The sequence below is a fragment of the Monoraphidium neglectum genome, assembly GCF_000611645.1.
Source record: "Monoraphidium neglectum strain SAG 48.87 unplaced genomic scaffold scaffold00337, whole genome shotgun sequence".
NCBI classification, from domain to species: Eukaryota; Viridiplantae; Chlorophyta; class Chlorophyceae; order Sphaeropleales; family Selenastraceae; genus Monoraphidium; species Monoraphidium neglectum.
Genome location: NW_014013291.1, coordinates 9,689 through 29,914, shown reverse-complemented (window position 1 = coordinate 29,914; position 20,226 = coordinate 9,689). Strand labels below are relative to the sequence as shown.

The window sequence follows — 20,226 nt, the reverse complement described above, 5'->3', positions numbered from 1 at the left end:
GTGTACAGGTTGTTGGCCTGCGAGACGTCCCGCCGCCGCCCGTTGACCTCCACGGGGTCCTGGGGGCTGCCGCACGCAAACACGCAGCGCCCGTTGGTCGCCGCATACGCCTCCTCCGCGGTGCACTCCTGCGCGGCAGCAATGGGGGTTGAAGGGGGGAAGAGCAAAGGCGTGCTTGGGTGCGCTCACAGGTGCGGCGTTGCTGTAAGCGCGGGCTCAACATTCATGCTGAATGGCAAAACCCACAGGGGCCTGCACTGAATGCCAAAAAAAAACAGCACCCACAGGGTGGTATGAATGTGTGTTGGGCCGGCCGGCATGCAGTGCAAGGGCAGCAAAGCGGGGCGCACCATCCTGCTGGTCGGGTTTGACATGGGGAAGATGATGGGCCGCTCGCAGTGGGCCGCGACCTCCTGCAGCACCTCGCGCGTGAACAGCTTGCCGGCGCCTGCGCGGGCGGCGCGCGCGGTGCACACGTGCGTGGAGAAACAGAGGAGCGACGAGCAGCGCACGCTAGGCCGCCCCAGCTGGCGACGGCGGACAGGGCAGGGGGCAGAGCCGGAGCTCGTGCTTGAGCCTTGCAGGCCCAGCGGCCGCGCACTCGCGCACAAGCGTGCAGCCTTGCCAATCAAGACCAGGCAGCAACAACCCTGTCGTCCCAGCAAAGACGAGTGACGGAAAGATGGACCGTGCAACCCCGGGGTCGCTCCACCGCTGCTGCCTTGGGAGCCTCGTGCTCATGGGCCCCAGCCCTTGGTGGCTGCACCACCCACCTGCGAGGCCCAGAAGCACCGTGGGTTTGACCTGCTTGACCACCTCCAGCAGGCGCTGCCCCTCCAGGTCCTTCTCTGGCCGCGCGAAGCGGCGCACGTGCGGCGGCAGCTCGGGCCTGGGGGAGGGAAGAGGCGTTTGTATGGTTTTGTGAGTGTGTGTGTGCGTGTGTGTGTGCGTGTGTGCGTGTGTGTGTGTGTGACCCTGTCAAAACGTGATGTCAAATAGCATGCGACGAGACGGCAGTAAGGCAGCAGGATGTTGCATGCTTGCTATCCATCCACTGCAAACAAGAGCAGCCGCCACAAACGCGGCGTGGCGCAGTTGTGAGCGCTCTGCTGGGCCAGCGTCCGCCAGTCTGTGCATCACTGGCACGGCCGGGGGTGAATGCAGCGGGCAAGGTACCCCGCGCCGCGCGGCGCCACACACAGACCTGGCGTCGGTCACGAGTCCGTGCGCATCGATGACCCAAAAGTTTGCCGCGGCCTGGTGGGGGTTGAGGCCCTGCACCTCCATGGCTGCAGCACGGGGGAGGGCGAAGGCAAGGGTGCGCAGGTGCGCGTGCAAATGCGTGTGGGGAGGCGGACACATTGCTGGTGCGACAGATCATATTTCAACTTGCACTTGGTCTAGCTGCCAGGAAGCCAGCTTTGCAGAATGCTGAGATGCGCTGCACGCTGCAAGCCGTCACATTTATTTGATCTGAGCTGCTGCGGGACAAGGGGCGGCCTTGCGCCGCCCCTTGTCCTACTGGGAGTGGATCGTGGGGCGAAGCAGCAGCGCCGCGGCGGCGCACCGTTGGCGATCATCCCGACCACGCCCATGCCGGCTGACCCGGCGCCGACGCACACCACGCGCTGCGCCGCGAGGTGCGGCGGCTCGCGCCCCAGGGCGCGCAGCGCGCCGTACAGGCCGGCCACTGCGGTCGAGGCGGTCCCCTGGATGTCGTCCTGCGCTCGCACGCGGCGGGTTGGCGGCAGGACGGCGGCAAGAAGTTGTGGGGTTGCACCAGGATGGCGAGATGGTATGGTGGGATCCCGGCAGGTTTGCAGGAAAGAATGCTGGGAGCGCGGCAGGATTGTGGCGCAGCAGGGTGCAGATGAAGGGCAGGGCGTGGTCAGGGCGTGGGTGCTGCGCGGGTGGTCGAGGAGCAGCGCGGCTGAATTCTGGAAATGTCAGGGCGGCAGAGGAAGGGGGGGCGTGACAGCCATGGCTTGACTCCATGGACACGTGCTACAGGCCCCAGTGCCACGTCTCTCACGTTGAAGACAAGGTGGTGGTCCCGATAGCGTTTGAGCAGGGGCAGCGCGTGCTCGATGCTGAAGTCCTCAAACTGCAGCACCGCCTCGGGCCAGCGCGACGTGACCGCCTTGACAAACTGCGGCGATGGCAGGGGGCAGCGAAGGGGTTTCGCAGTGGGTTTCATCCAGCAGGTGGATGGGTGGGCTTGGGTTAGGGCGCACGAAAGAGGCGATTGACCAGTGTGAGGCGCCTGTTTGCTCCACACTCGCCCTCCGCCGGCCGGCAAGAGCGTTCCCAGCAGAGAGCCTTGTGCTCACGGATTTTGCTGGCCCCTCCATCCCACACCTTCAGCTATTAAAACCGTTTTCACTTTCCCAACAAACACACGACATCAACGCCAATCGGCTCACAATCAGCATCAACCGGCCCACCGCCCAAAACCGCCCTCCGGCAACGCGGCCGCGCCCACCCACCTCGTCCAGCAGCTCGTAGTAGGCGGTGCCCCCGATCCGCCGCTGCTTGAGGCCAACGTACAGCGGGTCGTTGAGCAGACGCTGGTTGTTGGTGCCCTGAGGGGTGCGTCGTTGCACATGCGTGCGTGTGTGTGTGTGTGTGTGTGTGTGTGTGTGTGTGTGTGTGTGTGTGTGTGATATAGAGAGAGTGGGGGGGGGGGGTGAATAGGTGTTGTCGTTTCTGTGAGTGTGTGGATGCGGGGGAGCTGATGTCATGCGAAATTGCGGGCAAGCGCTCCCGAGGTGCGCACAATGGCTGGGCCGCGCAAAGGGCAGTCCTGCGGCTCACGTGCAGCGCGCACTCAGGGGCGCGGCCGCTCTCCGATTCCCACCTTCCAAGGCCGCAGAGGGCCTCAATCTGGACCCACAAAACAACGGTTCCAACCCTCACCACGTCGATCACGCAGGGCAGCACGTGGTCGGGGTGGAACCCGGCAGCCGCCACGTACAGGTCTTCAGATATGTGCGGGCGTCAGGGCAGGGGATTGGGTGGGGTCAGCGAGCGGGCGACAGGCTGGCTGCCTCTGCAAAGGTTGAGCCGCTGAACGGCTGAGCGCGCCTGGGCGTCTCTGTCGTAAGTTGGTCACTGCCATGAAGCCACGCACAGGAAATCCGCGCGGCTGGGACCCCAACCCGTATGAGCGTGCCCGAGGGTGCCGCCGTTCCCCCTCCCTCGTCCCATGAGTTCGGTGTACGTCAAGGCGTGCCCGCTCATGTGCGCACCCAGCTTCCCAATGGGAATGCCCAGGCCGTTTGCCCCGAGGTCCCCCAGCCCCAGGATGCGGCTGCCGTCGGTCACGACGATGGCGCTGACGTGTGTCTGAGGGGGGGGGTGGCGGTCGGTGGACGGGCATGGGAGGCGGCTTACGGGCAGGTGCTCGGCACGTGGGGGCGCGAGGATGGCGCGCGGGAGTCATGACAGGGACTTGTATGTGTTGATCTGTGGGCAGACGCTGCAATCGGGAAATCCACGTTGTGATTGCCAGCTGCATGACATGGTCGACGCTATTTCTGTCGGTTTAGAGGCACTAAGATGAGATAAGATGAGATCACCTGGGGCCAGTTGTAGATCATGGAAGCAAGCTGGCCCTTGTCATCAAGATTGAAGAACATCCCGCGGGGCCGCCGCCAAAGAGTGTGGAAGTTGCTGTTTGGAGACAACAACACCGCAGCAGAATTCAAACGATTCAGCATCAGTACTCACGTGCGGAGCGCTTTTCTAGATTTGCAGCTTCAGACGCATCCCAGCTGTGCAAGCTGTGGTCGTCGGAGTTTGCCGCCTCAAAATTCAAAAACGGCAGGCTTGAGATCTGCAAAGACGCACCTGCAGACCCAGCCGACAGTGGGTGTGTAGACGATGGGCGCCAGCTTCACAAAGTGCTCCACCAGTACCCGGTAGTACAACGTCTCATTGCGCGCCTGATTCCATCCATTGTGCAGTTCGGGGGGCGGTTGGCCGGTCGGTTGGGCAGCAGCCGCGCGGGAGTCTAGCTGCCCAAGGGTCAGCACATAGCTTCAGTGCTCTCAAGCCAGACGGCCCAAAACATGCCGGATACCCTTTGTGCGCTTGGCTGCCTCGCCCAGGCCTTGAAGCGGGCTCAGGCCCAGGGGCCAAGGAACCCTTTCAACACCAGCTGCCTCTGCCGGAGGGGAGCGAGACCTCGGATGGCTGCCTCCCTCCCGAAAGGAAAAGCGCCCCACCTGCAGCCCCTGCAGCACGCGCCACTGCCGCTCCATGTCGCGCGTGATGCCGGACCCGACCTCCTCCGGCGGGATCTGGTCCAGCCCGTGGTTCAGGTCGCGCATGACGCGGTCCAGCTGGCGATGCCACAGCGGTTAAGATGGGTGGTGAGTTGGGCGGCAGGGCGCGGGACGTGAGGCTGAGCTTGTGTTTGACAGCAGTTGGCGCAGCCAAGGCACCTCTGGCAGGTAAAGGCCAGTGCATCAGCAATTGCCAGCCACCACCCACGCATGCCGGTCTGCCCAGGCACGCGTGCACGCTTGTACACGCGCGCACATATAGCCACACCAACCAGGCAAACGCACACGCGTGCACAGCCTGGTCGCACCTGAAGGTCCATCGTGCTCACAGTCGCTGGCAGCAGGCCCCGCAGCCCCAGCCGTTCGCGCTCGCACATTGGGAATGCCGTGCCTGCGGATCAAACCAGGGACGCACGCGCAATCACATCAAATATTGCAGGTGCGGCGCGGCCCAGGGCCCACCGCCTGCCCTGCATGGCCGAAGCAAGGCATGGGCCTTGGCACGTGGCACCCTACGCTGGGCACAGAGTTGGCTGAATCTGCGCTTTTCCTTTGGCAGCACCATGCTTCAAACCTTTGTTGAGGCATGGGTCCTGTGCGTGTGTTTGTGGGTGGGTGAGTATGTGAGTGTGCCAAGTGGGTGCTTGCCATGGGCGCAAAGGGCGAGCGCGGTCGAGGCCCCCCCAACAACCCTAGTCGCTGCGAATGGGGCGCCCTGTGAGCAAGCTGCATGCGCCTGCAAGGGCATGCGGCGGCACACGCATGCGTTTGCATACAGCTGCTTCGCTGCCATGCGCCCTGAGGCGCGCTCGTCCGGCCTCTCACTTGGAGCACGTCGAGCGAGAGCTTGTGGCAGATACGGACTGGCTCTTGCACCTGGTTGGGGCGGAGGCGGGGGGTGTGGTGTGTGGATGCGCATGGGTGCGCGTGCGTGCGTGCATGCATGTGTGTGTCTTCAGCAGCTGGATGAGGGGTTTGAAAGGAGGAGGGATGACGGCGACGCCGCTGCCAAAGCGGGCACACGAAGCTGACGTGGATGCCTGTGACAACCCCGTCGTCGCCTGGGCCCGTATACAGACCGCATCCTTCAGGCATGCATGTGTTCATCAGCATTGCGTTGCAGGGGCTCAATGGCACTCACCAAGGGCTCGTATTCGGTTGTGGGCGGATCATCGTCAGCAGCCGCTGCCTTGCCGCGCCACCACTGCAGTTGCTCATGCTGGTTCGCCAGTGCAGCGTGACAGACGCCGACTTGGAGCCCTGTGGGCCCCCGTGCCAGCAGCCTCAACATAATGTATAGTTTTTGAGCTGCTTCAGCAGGTTCGCGTTAAGCCTATATCTCCAAAGCGTACGGAATCATTCGCTTCGCAGATCTGGTAGGTTTTGACGATGGACTGCGCAGAAATACGTACATGGCCGAATGAGATATGATAAGCATAGTTCTTGCACACATCTGACAGCCATTGGCGGGCCACAGTAATGGGCACGATGACGCCATTGCCGATGCTGCTGGAGTGAAGTGCCTGCTCGGCACTGGTCGGAACATCAGGCAAACTGCCCCAAATGCGATTGCAGATGGCACAACAGCAAGAAAAACATATGAACAAAACCCGATACAATTAGAAGTATACCTCAACTACCTTGGAGCCGTAGTCGGCCGTCACCGTCTCATAGGGGGCTTGAATCATTGAAGTGGCAAGCAGCAGAGTGCTCAAAGCGAGCGGGGTGTCGCTGCCCAGTGATGCTATGATGGTCCTGATGTTGTGTGGCCAAAATTACGCATGCTTTTCGCAGCCATGAGTGCTGCGTGTGTTGGCATGATGGGAAAGTCAACCCAGCCGAAGGTTCAAAGGTGCGTGTGGGCGCATGTGGGCGAGTGTGAAAAAGCAGCAGTGTGGAATTGCACGCCGTTGTCCATCACCGTCATGACAAGCGTCACCTTCTAGGTTGTATCCTTCAAATCCATCCATCGCTGCACACATTGATCTGATCGACGTCCACGACGCGAAAACCAATGGCGCACTGGCGGTCTAAAATTGCTAGCTAATTATTTATGATAGATGCGTTCATTCGAGGTTCAGTGAAGGCACCATTTGCGCTTGTAAATCTGGTGGGGCGCTGCACCTGCTGTCGCGCTTCAAAAGCGTGCGCGCGGCTCGAGCTGCGATGAGGCGGCATCACAGCGATGAGACAAACGAGACGCCGCAACAGCTGCCCTCTCTTGCGGCAGCCTTTGCCATCTCTGCCCTCGCCGGCCTGCTCTTCTTCAACTCTGTGCATGCGTTGGGCGCTGGGGCCGCGCTGGCGGCGGTGCGATCGGCGGCACGGGGGTCATCTCCTCAGCACGCACTGGCAGCGGCCCATACCTCGCCGTCCGCGCTGGAGCCGAGCCTGCAAATACTGCTCGAAACGAGGGTGTGCGGCAGCCCCGCCGTGGATGGGTGAGCGCCGGCCGCCAGCCTCCCACTGGCCGCGGGCCTCAAACATGCTCGGCACCACCGGCACCCCGCCGCATGCCTCGCCAAGCCGCGCATGGTTACCTGCTGCACAGCTTCCCTCATTCCAGGCGTAAGCCTCCTGTCGCCTGCAGGCGTTTGCAGAGATGCAAATGTTGTATCCTGATCCACTGGCCCACACTCGCGCCACCTCAGGTACGCCCACGTGGAGGCCAAGTGCCTGCTCGCCTCCCCCACAGCCAGGTGACGCACGGGCCGATCGCAACCGGCAGTGCAGCTCTGCGGCCTCTCCCATCACCACCGCCACAACAACATGCGCGGCACCCGTGACCCCACCAGCAGCCGCCGTGCCCCTGAACGCCCGCGCCTTTGCCGACAAGCCCGCTTATCGCCCCAATCGCTGCAGGTGGTTCCGCCAGTGGGTGACGGGCGGGGGCGACCCGTCAACCCTGGTGGTGCACCTCGAGCACGCCTCTGACATTGACGGGATTGCGGTGAAGTGGGGCATAGGTGAGAAGTTCTGAGGGTCGGTGACGTTTCAATCCATGTCTTAAGACAAGGATTGTTGCAGGAGCCAGGGAAAAGGCAAGGTGGGAAAGAAGACGCACAAAATTGCTCATGTCTGTGCGTGCACGCACATGTGCTTGCACACGTCCCTGCAGGGAATAAGTACTCAACGCCCGAGGAGTGCGCCAAGGACTGCTGGTGTGTTGAGCCGCAAGCTTCAAGCGCACCGGCCTGTGTTGCTGGAGCTGGATGATTGCATAAACTGGGTCCAGCAGGCAGGCCGGTCCTGCAGCAGGCTGCTGGGCACAATGGCAGGGCATGACGGACATGCCGGTGCACAGGCGCCGGGCTGGCGTAATTTACCAGCCGCCTTCGTGTTATGGTGCATCCCCTGTGCTATACCCGGCACCTGTACGGTTTCCCAGGTCCCACCGGCCCGGCAAAGTCGAGGGGCCGTTCCAAGACCTCCCCTGCAACGCTTTCAGTTGGTGCGGCGACGCGGTCTGCTTTGAGCCCGATGCACACAACCACACACAGGTGCGCCGGCGCTGTATGAGCGGGCGCAGTCGCTGGGGTGCCTCGGCCTTGACAGAGTGTCGAGGCCGCTTGCTTGGCAGGGCCGCCTTGATTTGCAGGCCTCGCGGCAATTGTGGCTTTGGCCATGCAGCTGCCCACCTCAGGGGCTAGCAGCCCTCACGTTGCATTCCCACCCTGGGCAATCATGGTGCGTGAAACTGCAGGGGGACTGTTGGCTCAAGTGGACAGAGGCACCGGCAAGCCCAGAGGTGAATCTGTGTGCATCAGATCCAGGCCGTTGCAGTGCGCTTTTGCGCTAGGCATGCAGGCCTGACACACCCTGGCCATTCTGTATTTGGCAACCTGCCCTGAGCTCCTGGCTCGTTTGCGCCATTGCACTTTTCTGGAAATCAACAATTGCACCTATATAAGTTTTGTCATCTGCCAACCGCTGTTCTTCCTCCCTCACGCAGCTCAACATGCGGGGCTCGTTGCCACAGGATTACCGGGCACGCCACCCATCAGCGCCCCGACGCGTCCAGTGGGCGGCTGGCGTCCTGCTGCCGCCGGGTGTTGCCTACACAAATGGCACCTGGAGCCCACGGTGGGCGTGGTAAATGGTGAAATGGAACGCCTGGGGCTGGTGCTTGATTCGAGTGTGTTGGGAGCCCGGCGCCAGCGCCTTGTTTGGCAGGTTGTAGATGCTGAGTGTTGATGTGCAGGTGCGATTTGTACGTCTCTGAGAACTGCCCCTGGAGCTTGGGCAACCCTTGCCCTTTATTTCTACATATGGGTTGATTTGTACAGTTGACAGCATGGGTGTAAAGCACATTGGCAGCACAATAACACCTGCAAAAGGGTGGCACAAAGGCGCCCAGGTACATGCAAGCCGCAACACACTCCAGACTCAACAAAGCTTCATGATCTACACTGGCATATACAAGTCAATTCATGGGCAAACCCGCTAAGCAATGGGGACATTGGTTTTTGTGACCAACAGGAGATCTTCTTGCTTGCGGTGTCCGCTCTTTCTGTTTGGTGCGGCCCGACACATCAATTGTGCAAGCCAGCGGGTGAGCATGTAATCGTATGTGCATGAACCAAGATCAAGCATGTTTTGTGTAAGCCTGGGTCCGCACAACACCAGAGTGTATTGCCCCACATCACGACGATTCTTGGTGCAGATTCGCCGTTTGGTTTCATGAGGCTTCACACGGCACCGACGGCGCGCAGCATTCCGTTGCTGGGGACGGCCGCCGGGTCGGCGGCCTTGAGCGACTGCTCAGCGCCCGCGACAGGCAACCCTTCTGGCAGGAGGCCCAGCTGCTTCAGGACTGTGGCCTGGTCCTGTTGGGTCAATTGGAGGTGTTGAAGAAGGTGCGAGGCAGGGGTAGGGGATTAAGCGCGACTGATGAGGTGACACCAGGCCTCGAAAATGCTAACGGGTTGAAGAGAACAAACACGAGAACAAACAAGAGCGCAGACAGGGGCCTGAATGGGGCTGGCAAACTGTTGGCTGACGGGTTGCTCTCACCCAGTAGATGCGCTCAGCCTTCAGCTGTGCAGGGTGAGGGGATACATGAGAGAGGAGCGGAGGATCGGCGGAAGTCGGTGAGCACCAAGCGGCAGTACATCGGACGTGTGTTGATGCGAGATGAGCCAGCAATCCACAAAGCACTGGCCCCAGCCTTTTGTAGAGGCTTGCCCAGCGCTCCATGTGCCCATCCTGGACACAAGTTTGAAGTTTCAAAGCACTCACCTTTGTGCCCTCAAAGTCGACCACGACAACGAAGGGAACGCTCACACGCTTGCCTGTGGGCGCCACACCAGGCAGCATCCTGTGCGCAGTGACCATGGCAGGCATAGGGCACGAGATACGTCTCAACGTGTCTTGTGCCAAACTGAAAATTTCCACCACCCTGAGCCACTTGATGGCGTGATACGCCCTCCAGGGCACCCCCCTCATAGAACCATTTGCCTCCTCATTTGGGCCATACATGGCCTGATATGGCCCGACCTGAACGTTTCTCACCAATCCATTGGGACGGTGTGTGTGAACTCGAAGAGGAATTCATCCATCACCCGGTGGGCCTGGAAGGATGGGCGTTGCATCCATGTGTGCATCGAAGGACGAACGTTGTGCAGACAAAGGGTCAGAGAAATTCATAGACAAAGCAGGGCATAGGCTCACAGCAATAAGAGGCAACCCTACTGGAAGGTGAGCGAGGGCAGTGCAGCAGCGTATGCTCGGCAGGGGCGTGCTGCAGCGCTAGGCAGCAGCGGGGAAGCGAGAGGTAGAGGGGCCGGGGAGCGCGCACCTCTGGGGCGATTGTGCGGTTGATGGGCTTGATCACGACATCGTTTGGCATCTTGGGGATGAAGTGCCTGGCGTAGAACTCACGCAGAAGCTCCCGGCCCGCACCGCCTGGTTTTGGGAGGCGCAGGGATGCAGGAGCCGCTATAGCGCGTTGCGGGGTGAGCAGGGCATCTGATGCGTGCTGGCAGGCGGGTGCCGCGCGGGATTCGAGCGCTGCGCCATGCCGGCGGGGCGAGAACGCAGTATTCAAACAGCGATTGGTACAGATAGGGGTTCCGATAACGCTTTGCATCAGCAACAAGTTCAACAGGACAGCAGCAAGCAGCGTGGCATGGCAGTTGACAGATGACGTTCCTCACCCATGAGGGTGGGGATGTGGTTGACCGTGGCGTGCTCCACCATGGTGGCCACCGCCGCGTCGGCAGACTTCTCCGTGAACTCTGTGTCGATGTGCGCCTGCCACAGCGCTGCATAGTCAATGCGATCCCCATTGTCGTCAGAGGCGCGCGCCACGACGGAGCGGAGCAGGGGACCCGTGCGCCGCAAGTGGGAGGGCACGGCTGGGCGTGTCTCAACGTAGGTGAAAGCCCTTCGAGAGGCACCGGTGCACATCATTTTTGCGTAAAGATCTCGGGGATGGGTGGCGAGCAGAGGTCTGCAGAATCGTGATTGGGTGTGGTATAGCAAACATCGACTTTTATATATCAAAGCAAGGCTGCGAGCAGGGCCGAAAACATCGTTGCAGTCACACTGGCTTGTGGGTCACTCTTCTCAGACAGCTCTTCTCGTCAGGGCTCGCTGTCGCAGCAGCGGTAGTCCACGGTCCCGTCAGCTTTGTTGGGAATGACAGTTTGTGTGTGGCTGTATGTGTCTCAAGGAAGAGTTGGTGGAAGGCACCCCAGGACTTCCCAACAGCCGCACAGGGGAAAAGGCAGCCGCAGCCCCCTGGAGGGTTCGCGGCCGAGCGGCACCTAGCCCCAACATCTCACAGCAGCGGCGTATGAGCCCTTGGCTGGGCAGGGACAGGCACTGATACAGAGGTCCATTACAAGGATATATGAGCATTCATGGCTATATGAACAGCTCGACCATGCGAACCTAGCGTTACTGCGCCTCCCGCGTAACACGGCTCTTTGAGTGGGATTGCCGCTCAATTGGTCAAGCGGCGGGCAAATTGCCCGAGTGATGGCAGCGACTAGACTGCCCCTAGCGCTGTCTGAGGGGGTGCGTGGGTGTAAAGCGCACTGAGCCTTGGCAAGGACCGCCCCGCCCGTCCTGTCGCTGTTTATCGGCCAATGTCCGGCTGGCGGTGTGTCTATTGAGCGGAGGAGCCTTCCAATAGCAAGGGCACGAGATGCTCACGCGGGGCATATGCGGGCGAGGGGCCTACGTAACGGTCGGCGGACTCAGTAGTATCAAGCGCCCGGTGGTTGCTAGCCAAGACCATGACTAGGGACGCGATTGCGGGTACCTGTTTCTCGCTTGCTGAACACTTGGCGGCCTTGCAGCTCCGCACTGCACCCACCCGCTGCGAGTGAACAACGCTCAGCCATTGGCGGGGTTGTTTGCGCGGCAGGCAGGTCGACGCTGGGCGGCGCAGCGCGGAGTCCTTTGTGCGCTGCTGGGAAGGCGCCGATGCCCGTCGGCACAGGGACTGCTCCCCGCTTGTGCGACTCGCTACTCTGTCTTCTCGTGTGTTTTTCCCCTCGAAATCGCGTCCCGATCGCGCTGTGTCGAGCGGTGACTTCGCGCGCGCTAATCACCTTCAAGCCTCGCATCCACACGGCTTGCTTGGTGACAGGATCCAGCATACGTGGGGATTGCATGCCACCGCGACGGCTATCCAGGGGCGCGTTGTTACGGTTCTATTGTGTGGGCTGCTGATTCATGCTCGCCTGAATCGGTTGGCCAACGACCCGGTTCCATGCAACGACGGCGCCACAAAAGCTTCCTTCTAAATCATTTGCCCGCATTTCGTGCATGAACGCGCGGAGTCACCGGGGGGAGACAGCTACACGGGCAGCGGTCCGCCGTGCGCGCCCATGCTGGTCTATCTGTGTGTCAATCCAAGGTCGCACACTTGCTCTCTCGCTGCTCGCACGTTGAAAGGCACTTTGCGGTCTCGAAGTTTCTGTGATGCGAGCGAGCGGATCACCCTTTGTCACACCATGTCACCCGGCCCGTCGTAGCCCCGGTTGCTGGCGCGCGCACGAAACGCGCCGTATGGGCGGGGCGACCGTCGCAGAACGTGACGCGCGCCGCGCCGATCCCGTCCGCGCGTGGCGTCCGCCGAGCCGGCCCCTCACGCACGCGCCGCGGCCGAGAGATCCCAGGCGCGATTTGGGTGAGATTCGGGCCGCCGCGGGCCGCCCGGCGGCCGTCCGTATTTTTAGGGGCGTGCATACGCATGTTTACAGCGCGCCGAATTTCTGTGACAATTCACAGGGGCTGAGGGGCGGAAACGGCTATGCCCTGCGTCGCTGAGCCCTAAATGGTTACTGCGCCGTAACTACTAGAACCGTAACAAGCAGCCCTAGGATGAAGAATGCAAAATGGCCGCCACGCACGCTTGCTCTGCTCACGCACGCACACGCACGCGCGCACGCGCACGCCACTGAAGCCTGCTCGCTGCGACCGCCTAAAAACGGTCCTCAGACTTCCGCGGCGCGTAGAGTATGCCTTGCGTCCGAGCGGCGCCGCAGCGGCCAACCAGGCAGCTGCGATAGGCGCCTCCATGCCGCAGCCGGTGGTCCGACCCAGCAGCAGGCCACAGAGGGTCTCGGCGTGCCGCCGGCTTACGAGGCCTTGCCCATCGCCAGGGTGAGCTCCGCCTCCACCGCCAGCTCTGTGCCAACGTAGCCCTTGGCGTCCATCTTCACGATGCCAAACCGCTTGTTGAACTTGGTCACCTCCACCTTCATCACCTGGGTGGTCCGGGGCAGGGACAGCAGGGGTGGGGAGGGCGAGGATTAGAGCTGGATAGGGCAGGGGGCGGTGCATTGGCGGGGCAGAGGCGAGAAATCCCCGAGCTGGGCCTCGTCGCACGGCGCTGCGGGTGCTTCTTGCCGCCCTTGGCGCCTGCCAGCAAACCCCTCGGTAGAATGGCTGTCGCTCAGTCGCGTATGCAAACGGCCTTGCGGCGCCGTGCCGCCACTGAATGCGCAAACGACACGCAGCTCGCGGCCGTGCGGCCGCTGTTTCTTGCCCTCGGCCGCCAGCGCAGCCCACCAGCGTGTCGCCGGGCACCACCGGCCGCCTGAAGCGGCAGCCCTCGATGCCGCCGAAGAAGAACTGGTTCCTGGCCGCCTCGTCGCTGGGGTCCAGCATGGCGATGCCGCCGAGCTGCGCCATGGCCTCAATCTGCAGCACCCCTGTCATGGAGGCGGAGGGGCAGGGCGAGGCGCGGCCGCGTTGCCGGACGGCTTGGCGGGGCCGGAGGCCAGAGGACGCACGCATTTTACCTGCATGCCGCGCCGTCTTGCTGTTGTCAGCATGTGCCTGCTGCTGCGGCAGTCATACATCTGAAGGCGCCGCCCCCGCTGCAGCCGTCGCTGCTGCATGTTACGGCGCCGCGCTGCTGGCGCTTGTGCGGGACAAAGAGAGTGCTCCATGGTGCACGCACCAGGCATGATGGCGCGCTCTGGGAAGTGGCCGTTGAAGAACTGGTCGTTCACGGTGATGTTCTTGTAGCCGATGGCGTACTTCTGGGGCACCACCTCCACCACGCGGTCAACAAGGAGGAAGGGGTACCTGCGGGGGCAGAAAGGGGCCGCGCGGCGAGGCGGGGGTTACAAGTGGGCCGGAGGACCGGCACGCAGCTGAGGTAGGCGCCGGTGGCGCAAGCGGTGCGATAGTGTTGTAGTTGACCAATTGAACATTAGCGGCCATGGTGTTGCACAGATGAAATGATGCACAGCAGCGCCCGCCGCATCGTGCTCGCGCCCGACCCCGCGCGCAACGATCCGGGCGGCTTGCCTGTGCGGCAATATCTTCTTGATCTCCTCGATATCCAGGGCAGCCTTCAAAGATGGAAGCAGCTTCTCAACGCTCGTGCCCTTCTCGGGAGCCTCCGCGGGCGAAGCTTGGGCCACCGCCTCGGCCCTGCAACGCACGGCCAGCCGGGATGGACGCACGGCCACAGCGCGCGCTCCAGAGGGCTTGGAGCAGCACGGCTGAGCCGCCTGGCGGGTGATGGCAGCCATCCTGGTTCAATGCGCTAAGGTGACCGGCGAGTTTGGTTTTGATCTATTGCTTCTTTAGGCCTTGTCGATTGAGAAAGCGGACGTTGACTCGTATGTACACGCAATTGACTGCCCGGCAGGTGCAGTATTGCAGATGCTTGCAGGCAGCTGCAGCAGTGCGCCTGGTGCCGCGGCGGCGTCCTTGGCGCATGGGCTTGCAACGCGTGTGTTTGATACGCGGATGCATCCTGGAAAGATGCTGCAAGCTTATGTGATACATACTTGCCAACCTACGCGTGCCTGCATGGTGTTGTTGGGCCCAGCAGGTTTCAAAGGAGTTGACCAGGTGCCCAGTCAACCCATCAGCCATGCCTTACAGGGGCGCATGTATTTCTGTTACAGACCGTTGCCGTACCGCATGCTTGCCAGGCTGCACAGGCTGCGCAGGGCTTATGGGCCAATGGGCCCCTCCCAACCCGCTCCTTGCAACAACTGCCATTCGTCAGATTCGCCACACCAACGCCACCTGGCGCTCTCAAAGCTTCGCGTGCGCCCCGCCCGCCGCCGCCACCGCCGCCCCCGGCCGCAGCAGCGCCGCCCGCAGCCGCCGCATCTCGTCGGCCGTGAGCCCCGCCCCCAGCAGGTACGCCTCGACGCCGCCCGCCGTCCGCCTCATGTGCTGCAGCGCGTGCCGGATCGCCTCGGCGGGGGCGCGCTCAAACTTCGCCCTGTCCAGCGCGGCGGCGCGGCTGTCGTTCTCAATGCCGGCGAGGGCCACGTGGTGCCACTCGTCCGACTTGACGTAATCAGCAATGATGCGGTCCTCGGGGACGCCCAATATGGACAGCAGCAGCGCCGCCAGGATGCCCTGAGTTGGTTCCAGCACGCGAGTCGTGATTGTAAGTGGGCTCGTGCTGCGACGGAAGGCCTAGAGGCGGCTGGGCCCTACGAGCTGCACCCCACCCTGCCATGACCCCTTGACCAGGCGCAACATATAGCCGCTTCCCCCAGAGCCCTGTCTTTCTGCCCACCGTGCGGTCCTTGCCGGCTTTGCAGAAGAACAGCACAGGCCGCCCCTTCTCCGCAGCAGTCAGCACACGCTGCGCAAGAGGGCGGAGAGAAGGCAAGGGCGTGGGAAGGTTTGGAGGCGCGTTGCCGCGAGCCTTGAGCAGCAACGCGTAAGAGGCAACCGGTAGGTTGCCATGACCGCGAGCTTGCGCAAGGCAACAGCGCAGCCGGGCGGTGCGGCAAATCGTCACAGCAACACGAGGCCCGCCGCACCTGCAGCGCGGCTACCCACTCCATCTTGGCCGTGTCCAGCAGGATCTCATACAGCCCCTCCAGGCCCGCGGCGTTGACCTCGCTGGGGTGGGGGGGGGGGAGGGGAGTTGCAGGGGAGGAGACAAGCGCACGGCGCGAGCATCGGCGCACTCAGCAGCGCGATGGCGCCGGACTTTCCTCCATCAACAACCACAAATGCAGCTGATCTCACATGGTGCCGGCCCCAAGCACAGACCCAGCCTCTGTCAGCCCAGAGACACAAGCTCCCCTTCCACGCAATCGCTACGCGGGGCCCACTCCGTCCACCGCAGCCTGCCGCTGCGCCCTCGCACTTGATTGCCGCCGCCCGCCCCGCTTCCTTGTTGACAATGGAGGTGGCCACGACGTACGCGGCGGTGCGCAGGGGCATGCGGGAGATCAGGGAGCGGTACAGCCGGTGCCTGCGGGGGCAGCACGCGGGGGAGCGTAGGTTTTAACACAGGTGTTCTCAAGCAAAGCAAGCACTCAAACACGGGAGCTTGGATGGTGAGGGATAAATTCGACAGGCCACGGGTGAACGCAGCCGCACGAGCGTCCATGCTGGTGTGCGATTGAGGTTGAGAGCCATCTCATGAGCCACCACTCCCCCTTCTACAGCGGGCTCACTTCTCCAGCGGGGGGATGTGCACCCTCATTATGTCCTTGTCGGTCACGGTGGTGGCCAGCGGGTTGGGAACGGACTACAGCACAGGGGCCAAGAGGTTAAGGGGGGTGTTGGGTCAATGATTTGCAGAGCACATTTGGGCAGGTAAGCCAACCCTGGGTGCACTGAACTTGCAGGGGAGACTGCACGCAGGCTTGACAGACGGCTGCATGGCGTGCATCCAAGCATTTACAGCGCCTCCAGTAGAGCCGACCCTGAAGAAGTGCGGCGCTTGTGCGGCCGCTCGCCCCATGACGCCGACGCACCCGGTTTGTGACGTAATCCCTCACGTACTTGCAGAATCCAATACCCTCAAACACAGTGAAGTGCTGCACATGCGCAGCCACGGGCGAAGGTGGCGCAGTTTAATGGTTTGAAGTCGACAGGTCAGGTTCGGCACGGAACCAGCACGCATCTGCACATCAGGAGCAGCCTTTCGCCCTGTGTGGCCCGCTCCGAAAATCCCTGCGCCGCGCTTTTAAATGGCTGCTGCTGACTGCAGACCCTGGCCCTTGCTGCGCTCTAGCGACACCGCACCATCTTGTTTGAACGTTTTCCCCAGCTGCGTGGAACACGCAGGGAATGCGCCGATGGCGCACCTCGTCTGGCAGATTGCTCAGCTCGTCGCTGCTGCGCAGGTCAATCAGCTCCTTGACGCTCAGATCGTTGTACAGCTGCCGCACGTCTGCGGGCGTCGCGAGGACCGGCGCAGCTGCGCGGAACACTCGGCCTAGGTGCGCGTGAGGATGGCGAGGGGCGGATTGAGAACCGCTATTCTCAAGTTGCTGCTGCAGGTTGGCGCAGTCAGACTGCAATCCCATTTTTCTGCAAACGGGCTCGCATGGCAACGTGCAACGCCCGCACGCATGGCTTGCCGAGATGTGACTGCATGCACACGCATGCTGGTGCACGGATGTGACAGCACGCGCCCAAAGCCTGCCTGCTGCGCGTGCTAGTTTGAAACGACACATTCTTGCGCTCTGACGGGCCCGCCCTCCCTCCCCCACCCGGCAGAATTCTGGGGTCCGCATCAGCGATGTCGCGGAAGTTGTGCACGTCGTCCCACCGCGCCGCCACCGCGTGCCCAGGCGACGGCGCCGAGGCCTCATGGGTGGTGCCGTTGCTGCTCGCACGCGCCGACGATGCGCGGGTCTGCACCATACGGGATAGCGCGCTCCGCACAGGGGGCCCACGAAGGGCGTGCATCCAAGGGCCCCGCGGGGACGCTCCTCTCTGACTAGGCTGTGGTGTTATGCGCGCCAGTCGCGGCGTCGCTGATGCCTCGCCGCACGCCGCAGCTACCGCCGTCGCGGTGCCCCGGGCGCACTGGCGCGTCTGCCACAATCACGAGGTTTTTGGGGTCGCCTTTGATGTACTCAACGCACCAGGAATGTGTTATTACCGTTCTTCACCAGTCCTCGTCTGAAATCTCCCTGACGATCTGGTTCGGTGTAGTGTCAATTGGAGTATCTGAGCTCAAGTAGCAAAACGCGCCTCCCAGCGTATGGACACGGACAGCACACCTTCAACGCGGCTCGTCGTCACTATTATGAGTGTGATGCCCACTTTTGCCCACGGTGCATGCAATTGCAGCCTACAATGAGAAATCTGCTGGTTTTTGTGCTGTTGGTGTGGCTAGGACATTTGCGCCTCCATGCGGCCCTGGTCAACCAGTCAACACAGTTTCTTGCAGTGCAGTGGTTGCGGTGTGTAGAGCAGGTACGGCGCGCATGCGTCACAGCAAGGCATGCGTGCATTGAACAGCGGCCTGGGGCAGCGCCTGGGGCAGCGCCTGGAGCAGCGCCCAGTGATGCTTGCTGGCTGGGCGCTGCCCCAGGCGCTGGCCCAGGCCGCTGTCCAATGCACGCATGCGTAAAGGATGTCCATAACGTTGGGGTGGGGTATGACGCGCATTTGCATTGACAAAGGCACCACCAAGAATGCAGCTGCGAGAGGCACACACCCAGCGGCAGCACGCTCTTGAAATTGATGGCTTCATCTGTGGTGGCAGTGTAATGTCATGTGTTCAATTGTGATAATAACCAAGCAGAATACAAGATTCGGAAGATATTGCATGAGAAATCTCTGTGCGAAATCATACCTCAAGGCTAGCTGCATGCACCAATACGTTGGGGACATGTGGACAATGCTCAATCAGGGTGTGGCAGGGGCGATTGCACTGGCGATTGGAGGCATGCAGCACACACTGTTTGCGCCATTCACTCAGGCTGCGACTGCAGAATGGGCAGGAAGCATACACCCAGGTTGGCAATCCAGCAATGAGGCTACCTACTCAAAGTGGCTGGTGTTTGGTCTTGCCTTGTAGGAGCTGGTATGGGCAATGCAAAGCCAAAGACAGGAGCTGGTTAGAGCCCCGGACAGGACCTGGAGCTGGTGACTGCTGGGCAGGTGCGTGGTTGGTGCATCACAACGCCAAAGGTGGCAGTCGGGCAGGGCAAGGAGTCTACATTGGGGGATGCACCTCAGTCAGTGCTGGTCCACGCATGAATCTGAAGAGCACTTCAGTATGGGGTGCCTACGTGCGTCAACCTGTGGGGCACGGCGGCACGCACCAGCCGGGCAGTTGTGCTGACAACAGGCAGTTGGGGTGGCAGCTTCTCGACAATGGGTGCATCACGCCGGCTCCGCTTTTGGATTGAACGGGAGTGCAGTTTATTCCGTTGACCATCGTGACATCATACTCGCTTGCGCTGGCTGCATTTCGCGATTGATTGTTGCGTCACTGATCTCCGCCTCTAGCACGATGTTCAAGGGCCGCAAACGCACGCTCTTGCATTCACAGGCAGGAGTCACAGCCGCACATGGAAGCACCCCGGCGAAATCTGCGCCACTGCGGCGCACGCCATCAGCCGCAGCGCTGCCCCCGCTGAGGGGCGCGGCGTCGAGCAGGACGCAGGCACTGGCCACGTTCCATGGCCTTGTGGCTGCGGAACGAGATGATGGTGGCAACGCCAATGGATCTGGACGCATGGAGCCGCAGCCGGCCGTGGCGACCCCCGCCGGTCCTGTGCCGCCGCCAGCACCGCCGCCAGCGCCGCCGCCCGCAGCAACGCCCCCGGCCCCCGCTGCACAATGCGCGGCTGCCGCTGCCATGCCCGTAGCAGACCCTTTAGACGCAGCACCCTGTGCGCAGGCTCCAGCGGCCGTCCCCGCGCCGCCGCTCAGCCCTGGAGCCGCGGCGCGCCGCCTGCCGCTCGCTCTGGAAGCGCTGCGACGGTGCGCAGAGCGCCTGGCAACGAGTGAGGGCACTTACCTGTATCAGCACCACGATGACCTGACGGCTGCGCGGCGGCAGCTGGACGTGTGCGCCACGTGCCTGCCGGCGCTCCTCAGCGGTGGTGCCGGGCAGCCCGGCAGCCGCTGCGGCGATCACGGCCGCAACGCGGCGCCCCAGTTGCTTGAAGCCAGCGCCTGCTGCTGGGTGAGGCTTTTGGGCTGCTGCCGCCAATTCCCTTATGTCTCTTCGTTGCATAATATTCTGGCATGATATGGCTGCAGGTCCTGCTTGGCATCGCCGCCTCACGCGGCCGTTATCGCAGTCTCAAGTGCTTTACAAGACCATCGCCGCCATGCTTCCCCAACTGCACGCACCGCCCACCCATCAGGCTGTGTGCTGCACCATCCTGGCTCATCACAGCCAGGAGGCATCAGCATCAGACGAGGCCATGCCCTACCACGACACTGCAAGGTGAGGATTCCAGGAAATAGAAGGGCCACGACCTGCGCATGAGCGCCGTGCATGATTGCATGTCGGACCTCAGCCCCCACTGCAGGCAGCTTACAGACTCTCGCATGGGGCCTGTGAATGGCTGGCGGCTTGCCCTGGACGTGCCTGCCCCATGCTGCGAGCTGCATGCATGCCAAGCATTGCGCGGGGCCCATTCTCACCCCGTGTGCATGCGGTCGCAAATCACATCTGCAGGCAGATGTGGGCAGCCGCATGCGAGCGTGGTGATGACGAGCCGCCGACTGACCTAGG

General features: G+C 62.2%; 4 protein-coding genes across 4 annotated transcripts; all 4 read right to left on the bottom strand.

Annotated features, from left to right (window-relative positions):
* Positions 1 to 185: 185 nt before the first annotated feature.
* On the bottom strand, positions 186 to 4,606 carry MNEG_2849 (hypothetical protein; the record flags this gene model as incomplete). The annotated part of the gene is made up of 13 exons (XM_014048678.1): positions 186 to 257; positions 351 to 448; positions 774 to 889; positions 1,205 to 1,289; positions 1,568 to 1,721; positions 2,033 to 2,149; positions 2,487 to 2,582; positions 2,917 to 2,978; positions 3,249 to 3,345; positions 3,579 to 3,672; positions 3,850 to 3,944; positions 4,227 to 4,343; positions 4,595 to 4,606. The coding sequence occupies 13 exons, from the start codon at positions 4,604 to 4,606 to the stop codon at positions 186 to 188; spliced, it is 1,215 nt and encodes a 404-aa protein (XP_013904132.1).
* A 4,368-nt stretch (positions 4,607 to 8,974) lies between these two features.
* MNEG_2848 (carboxymethylene butenolidase) lies at positions 8,975 to 10,697 on the bottom strand (the record flags this gene model as incomplete). The annotated part of the gene is made up of 6 exons (XM_014048677.1): positions 8,975 to 9,112; positions 9,300 to 9,323; positions 9,525 to 9,603; positions 9,825 to 9,856; positions 10,084 to 10,190; positions 10,442 to 10,697. The coding sequence occupies 6 exons, from the start codon at positions 10,695 to 10,697 to the stop codon at positions 8,975 to 8,977; spliced, it is 636 nt and encodes a 211-aa protein (XP_013904131.1).
* Positions 10,698 to 12,877: 2,180 nt separating this feature from the next.
* On the bottom strand, positions 12,878 to 14,284 carry MNEG_2847 (3R-hydroxymyristoyl ACP dehydrase; the record flags this gene model as incomplete). Its single annotated transcript, XM_014048676.1, has 4 exons — positions 12,878 to 13,006; positions 13,311 to 13,453; positions 13,705 to 13,832; positions 13,950 to 14,284. The coding sequence occupies 4 exons, from the start codon at positions 14,282 to 14,284 to the stop codon at positions 12,878 to 12,880; spliced, it is 735 nt and encodes a 244-aa protein (XP_013904130.1).
* Positions 14,285 to 14,798: 514 nt separating this feature from the next.
* On the bottom strand, positions 14,799 to 17,387 carry MNEG_2846 (hypothetical protein; the record flags this gene model as incomplete). The annotated part of the gene is made up of 8 exons (XM_014048675.1): positions 14,799 to 15,131; positions 15,295 to 15,363; positions 15,545 to 15,626; positions 15,877 to 15,984; positions 16,190 to 16,263; positions 16,493 to 16,555; positions 16,826 to 16,911; positions 17,234 to 17,387. The coding sequence occupies 8 exons, from the start codon at positions 17,385 to 17,387 to the stop codon at positions 14,799 to 14,801; spliced, it is 969 nt and encodes a 322-aa protein (XP_013904129.1).
* Between the last annotated feature and the right edge of the window lie 2,839 nt (positions 17,388 to 20,226).